Here is a 7,024-nt window from a genome sequence, read left to right on the forward strand (position 1 = left end):
ACTGGTCAAAGAGCCATTACTGTATTTTATGTTTGTATCTACATTTTATTTTGCATGCTTAACGTGGCTTTGCCTGGATATTCTTTTTGGTAAGTTCAGAATTTAAAAGCATAATGTTTTCCTGTAGTAAAGTTTGTAACCTGCCACCTTTTCTGCCACCTCAAGTAACGTAATTGTTTTTTTTGTGCTCATGTACTGTTCTGCTTTTCCTAACTATACATATGATAACACTGTTTACCTAACTACCCGTTTTCACCTCTAGCAGAGCTAAAGAATATGACTTTGGTACTAACGTGTACTAATTGGACTGACTTGAAAGAATAGTTAGCAGCTGTTGGTCTGTTCTGAGAACTCTGTGCGTATTTCAGACACACAGAACCTCAGTCTCAGAAAACCATGTTAAGGCTTCTTTGCATAGCTTGGTGGTCACTCTGTGCTTCGCAGGTAGTATTTTTCAGCAGTCTTCTCAAGGTCTTCTAAGATCAGTGTGCATGTATGTTTCTTTTTTAGCAACAGCTTGCTCAGCTCCAGAAAGAGAAATCGGAGATTCTGAAGAATCTGGCATTGTACTACTTCACTTTTGTTGATGTTATGGAATTTAAGGTAAGTTACTGCAAACACATCAGTTGTTCTGTTGCATCAGGTTTCTGTCTTTTCTTTTTTTTTCTTTTATGAAATGACACTATGTAAGCGCTGAACTTGTAGCTCTGTTCTTTCAAATAAAATAAAACCAGTCTCCATCACTAAGCAGAGTAAAATGTTTTACTTAGGTCTTCTATAAACTGAAGTTATTTCTTTGTTTTTCAAGGACCATGTTTGTGAGCTGCTGAATACTATTGATGTTTGTCAAGTCTTCTTTGATATTGTAAGTTTCTGGTTTTTAACTTTCAAATGCTATTTTATTTCTTATCAGAGTCATTAGAATTAGTAGGACTTAATAGCCCAAGAAGCATGACATCTCTAGTACTGAAACCTTCATATTTCTAACTTTGACAAACAGCTTGAAGTCAGAAACTCGGCCATTTTAAACAGTGTACTTGTCAACAGCAGTAACAGCATTCATAGCTCATTACCAAACATAGAAATCTTTTTGTACTTTTTGCTTTATTGTGCCTGCAGGTTTATTCATACAGGTTTAGTGTCATCTGCCTTCTTAAGCCAGTTGAGTTTTCGAAGCAGCGATTTTGCTGCTGTCCATCATAGAGATATGTGAGGAGGTTACTTCTGCTGTTGTCTAAAGCAAATACAATGGTGACTTAAAGTGTTATATTTTTAAAAGCCCAAAACCGCCAAACACCAAGAAAACCTCAACCACCTTTTTCTTTTGGTTTAAGCTTTCTTATCTAATTTTCATCGTGTCACCTTGCTAGTTTTAGTCATTACTCTAAATTTTTACTGACTTGCTTTCTTGCTGGTGTAGGGGAGCAGGTGTGATGGAATTATCTTAGCAGGTGAGGGGCATTATGTGCTAGTTTTTCATGTAGGAGAGTCTATTTAAAATGTTATTCACAGGGTGAGGCAGTTGCTGACTGATGGGTACCATCCCAGAAAAATTTGCCTATCTGTCAGCTGTCCTGGGTCACTTGAGCCTGGAGAGATGTTTGCATGCTTGCTTTCATGAATACAAACAGGTCTGGGGATTTGAGTGAATAAATCAGGATTATATCAAGTCTCTGCAACCCGAACAAAACCTTTGTTCAAGACAGTTTGTTGTATCTAAATAATGCTCAAAATTGGTGGGAAGGTGAGGAAAAGTTAAATACTTGTTTCTGAAAGCTTTAGAATGGTAACTTAACGTTTTTACCTCTAGACTGTCAACTTCGATTTAACAAAGAACTACCTAGATTTGATTATAACCTACACAACCCTCATGATTCTACTGTCTCGAATCGAAGAAAGGAAGGCGATCATTGGCTTGTATAATTATGCCCATGAAATGACACATGGAGCAAGGTAAGGAATCTCGTGTGTAAGAATTGTGTTTAATGAGAGCAATGATAACTACACCTGAGTGAATTGTTTGTTATTGCTTTTAGTGACAGAGAATATCCACGTCTTGGCCAGATGATTGTGGATTATGAAAATCCTTTGAAGAAAATGATGGAGGAATTTGTACCTCACAGTAAAGTATGTAACTACTTTTCACAGAACACAGTAACCTGGATAGAGAGGAGCAGAGATAAAAAAAGTAAAAATGCAAGAGTTGGTTCTGTCAAAAGCCACTAGGTGTAAATCTTACTGGAGATTTTGCTTAAAATGGATGTCTGGGCTTTTTGCTTGGGGCTGTCCTTAAACTGGGAAAGCTGGAGATCACCACTGCTTCTTTTGTGTTATCTCTTATACTCAAAAGCTGACATTGCCAACCCTGCCCAGTTGACTTTGGGAAGTTAAATGAACCCAATTCCTTTACTCTTTTCTGTACTAATGTTCTTAAGCTTTTATTATTACACAGCTGGTCAAGCTGCAGTTCTGTGATCATTTATCTAGGCTGTGTTTTCATCTGACAATACCTTAAAGAACTGACAGAAGCCTCGTCAAAGTCAGTGTGTATCCTGTTCATCACTTCTGGTTTGTCCACTGGGTTTGCTTCTCTGTGAAAGGAAACTAGATTTGTTTAATTGGTACTGGCTTCCTTATAGAGCCATGAGTTTTTAGGTGCTTGCAAAATGATGGCCTGACAACTTTGACAATCTTGGGCAGCAGTTGAAGTTGAATAAGTTACTGCCTCAAGTTTTTAAAGTTTTGGATTTCTCCCTTGTTTTGGTTGTGTTTTCTTTCTCTAGCCCTCTTGAGATTTTCCTTAATTTCCTTAAACTTTTGAAGATAGTCACTAGAAAGTCAAGAGTTTTCGAGCTACTACTTGAAGTGTTCTGGATTTAAATACTTCTCATTTATGTAAACAATCCATAATCTTATTTTTGCTATGCTTCCTTCTGCACAGTTCCCATCTTGTTAAGAGTTACTTTACTAAGGATTGCATTTGTAATTAATCTTTTCTTGTATACATTATCACGAAGATGCTTCTTCTCAGTATTTTTTTTTATGCTTTCATATGTAATAGTAGACCAGTAATTTCTCTTGAAATGTTTTTGAAGCCATTTTTCAGTCTGATGTTTGCTCTACTGCTTATTCTGTGCTAGAGGTAGAAACTGAGGTCAGGGATCCCTTCAGGCATCAAGCTGTAGGAACAGATCTTGAGTTTACACTCTCATGGAACTGCACACTCTTCCATCATTTCACTTCTTTGCAGCCAACATGGACAGTTGTTTAGTCTTTGAAATTAGCTTCAGCAGATGACTTTCTTTTCTGCATGAATGACCTTGGCTGGCATAAGGCTTACCTCTGGCTTCCCAGGGACTTATATATGCACTGGTATTGATGCACAAGACAGGGACAAGGTGTGGGACAGCACTTCGATAAGTTAATCAGCTGCAAAGATGCACTTGTGAACAGCATCTGCTCAAAATAATTATAATTGGCTAACATACTAAATGAAGTGGCAGAGAAAGGAATAATACGATAATTGGGGTGCTTGAATAAATAATTAACTCCCAGTTGTACATGACAGATTTTTTGTCTTCGTGATGTTTGTCATGTCCAATAATTCTGAACTTTGAGCGTTAGAACTCGTAATTAAAAACTAAAAAAGTCAAAACCTCCTGCTTCTCTTCATCTCTGCTAGCCTGGAATAGTCTTTGATATGTGAAATGAATTAGATGCAGTAGGTTTTAACCTTAAGTTTAATTTCAGAACCAGGTCAGTAAAAACGTTTTGACTGATGTTAGAAAAGTTGGTGAGAAAACACTACTGATGAAATTATTTAGTCTCTCTTGTGCTTGGAGTATTGCAGTGTCAATACACAGCTCACAGCATGAAGTAAAGAACTAGGATACTGCTTCAAGCCTGAGCCTTGAGAATATCTCCAAACTAACCTTTGGTCTCCTTTTTAGTCCCTTTCAGATGCTCTGATCTCACTCCAGATGGTCTATCCTCGAAGAAATCTCTCAGCTGATCAGTGGAGAAATGCACAACTACTGAGCCTCATCAGTGCCCCCAGCACAATGCTTAATCCTGCACAGTCTGACACAGTATGACCTTTTCATTTGCATTGGATGGTAGAATTAAACAAGTTGTTCTGCAGTATAATGTAGGAAGATTTTATTTTCTATTTAATTACCCTTACATGGTTAGCTCATGCCTTAATTTTTGGTATTAGATAATCAAAAGATAAAAGGCAGCAATGTTAACTACTGCAGTGTAGAAGGAAGGAATCCTGTCTACTGTCTGGGGTATTTGTGGGCCAACAGGCTGAAAATCAGAAGTGCCATAAAATCTTTACTATAAAATCTTAAACATGTTAAAAATCTTTAACATAAAATCTTTACTATTTGCATTCTCTCCCTCAGTTATAATATGGATGGTCACCTTTATGAAAACTTAAGTTAGTTTGTGATTAGTGTACCTTAAAAGCCTTTAGTTCTTGAGTGTTTTTATATGCAATGTCTTTTGAAGCTAAGTATGTGTCCAAGTTTGTTCACTGTTTTTTTCAAGGTGTTATTGGACAATATGGAAGTTCATTTAAAGCTCACACTCTCCATTTCTACAGGGATAAAACAAGGCCCTGTTAGTAATCAGAGTTCAAGGCTTTCATTGTCCCATTTTTTTCTAAATAAATGTTTCTTATGAAATACAGTCTTTAATGTAATTGGTCTGCTACAAATGACTGTTTTTTTTCAACAGATGCCATGTGAATACCTCTCTCTGGATGCAATGGAAAAATGGATCATTTGTGAGTAAAAAAATTCTGAAGTAGCTCATGGTTGTATAAAAAAAAACCAACCACATTGGAAGGACTATTGGCTTTTCAGTAGAAAAGATGGTACATTCAAAATAGATTCTAGAGAACTTGAAGAAATGTTATTTGTGCGTATCATATTCCTATACGCTGTGAAGTCTGATTTCAGCATATAATGGACTGGAGTTTATCATCAGTTTATTCCAGACTTTATTTAAAAGTAAGTTTTAGTCATTCTGATGATGATAGCTCAATAGGCTCAGCATTAAGTAATTGATGTTACAAAAATACCTTCCCTAAAACAGTGTGGGGTATTTTGTATGTAAAAACCCCCATATTATCCATTAAACAGTTTATCAATGAAGTATTTGAACTATTTAAGAGAAAATGCATAGTAATCTCACTGTTCTCTTACTCTGTGCATCTGGTTTGTGACATACATCAATGTGAACTTTTGAAGTTGGATTTATTTTGTGCCATGGAATCCTAAATAGTGATGCTACAGCTTTGAACCTTTGGAAACTTGCACTTCAAAGCAGCTCTTGCTTGGCCCTCTTCCGAGATGAAGTGTTCCACATTCACAAAGCTGCAGAGGACTTGTTTGTAAATATACGAGGGTAAGTTTTTGTCCTCTTGATCTCCTTTCAGAATCGCCTTTGAAACTATCGATTAATGAAGAGCTGTTTTGAAAATGTTAGCTCATCTAAGTTCTGCTTGAAGACAGTGGCTACTCAAACATGTTTACTTAGCATCTGGATTGTTTCAATCCTGCATAATTTTTCAGGAGCCTTATTTAATAACCTTCTTCTAATTACAGTACTGAGAAAGCCTGATGAATAAGACTTAAAAAGGAAAAGTTGAAGTTGCCCACAAGTCTTAATGTAGGGAAGAGAAATTACATCATGAATGCTGAGTTTGCTTGAAAATTTACAAGTTTTTGCCACTGTTTCTGCAATACATTGTATGAAACTCAAGCAATAACAAAGTTGAGGTCTCTACCAGTTAATACCAGGACCACTTGAGCAGAGAGGGTTGTAGGTTTTGGTGTCCAGTTCTAGAAGTTAGCTCTGAGCAGGAAAATGAGTCTTGTGTGACTTTTTTGCTGTATCCTACTTGCTGTGGCATCACAGCTTTTTCAAAGTTGTGCTACTGATACTTATTACTGTGTTGGCTTTTTTACTTGCAGTTACAACAAGCGTATTAATGACATCAGAGAGTGCAAAGAAGCTGCTGTTTCACATGCGTGAGTACACGACAGTGTTTTTCTACATACATTTTAGTGTTTTTCTTAGTCAACTTGGAACATGAACAGAATTTGTTCAATGTTGGACGAATTATGCATTTTCAAATGAGATAATGTACTGATAGTTCTTTTAAGTCTGGATTTGCCCAATGGTATGCCATTATTGATTTGACTTCCCATGATTTAGATGGTTTTTCAGATTTTCAGGGCAGATTAATATAGTTTTATATATGCTCCAGTTTTTGTCTATGGGAATGGAAACCAAACAGATGTTTTAGTGCAGTCAAATGCAAGTCACAGACCAGGGCAGAGAACTTTTTTCTTACAAGTTTAGTCATACTTCGGGAATATATAGCATTGGTGATGGGGATGCCAATTTTAATTGAACCATGTCCTTGGAAATACTGAACTTCAGAAGCTGGTATGGTGTGAACTGCCTGTGGCTGGGCTTAAATGTTTGGAAAAATCCAGTGTGGTGTGTTGAGCACAGTGGGTGATGTTTTGGTGTGTTCTTTGGTGCAGCGGTTCAATGCACAGAGAGAGACGCAAGTTTCTGCGTTCGGCGCTCAAGGAACTGGCGACTGTCCTCTCTGACCAGCCAGGCCTGCTGGGTCCCAAGGTAATGACTGTCCTTCTGGTTTGCATTTAGCCAATTTTGCTTTTTTTTGGGAAATAACAACCCCACACTTTGAGAGCAAACCTACTTGGGTTTGAAGATTTCAGGGAGTTGTTGCCTCTTAATGTGCACGAGGTGTCCAAATGTTGCACAGTTCTATAACCTTCAAACAACTTCTCTTTTTCAGGCACTTTTTGTATTTATGGCTTTGTCCTTTGCTCGTGATGAAATTATTTGGCTGCTTCGTCATGCAGATAATATGCCAAAGAAAAGTGCAGATGATTTCATAGATAAGTATGTAACAATTTCTAGTGTGATACCCTAAATATTTGTGGGAACTTCACAGATGAAATGCATTTGAAGACAGGGA

At 37.1% G+C, this 7,024-nt stretch overlaps 1 protein-coding gene across 1 annotated transcript; it reads left to right on the forward strand.

Annotated features, from left to right (window-relative positions):
- Positions 1-510: 510 nt before the first annotated feature.
- On the forward strand, positions 511-6,948 carry LOC104396170 (nck-associated protein 1-like; the record flags this gene model as incomplete). Its single annotated transcript, XM_010005985.1, has 10 exons — positions 511-603; positions 809-865; positions 1,811-1,953; positions 2,037-2,127; positions 3,951-4,088; positions 4,741-4,789; positions 5,256-5,412; positions 5,982-6,038; positions 6,561-6,657; positions 6,842-6,948. Coding segments are annotated over 10 exons (989 nt in total), but the record flags the coding sequence as incomplete, so codon positions are not given.
- Between the last annotated feature and the right edge of the window lie 76 nt (positions 6,949-7,024).

Source organism: Chaetura pelagica, unplaced genomic scaffold (assembly GCF_000747805.2).
Source record: "Chaetura pelagica isolate M959 unplaced genomic scaffold, ChaPel_1.0 C11814874, whole genome shotgun sequence".
In the NCBI taxonomy this organism is placed as follows: domain Eukaryota; kingdom Metazoa; phylum Chordata; class Aves; order Apodiformes; family Apodidae; genus Chaetura; species Chaetura pelagica.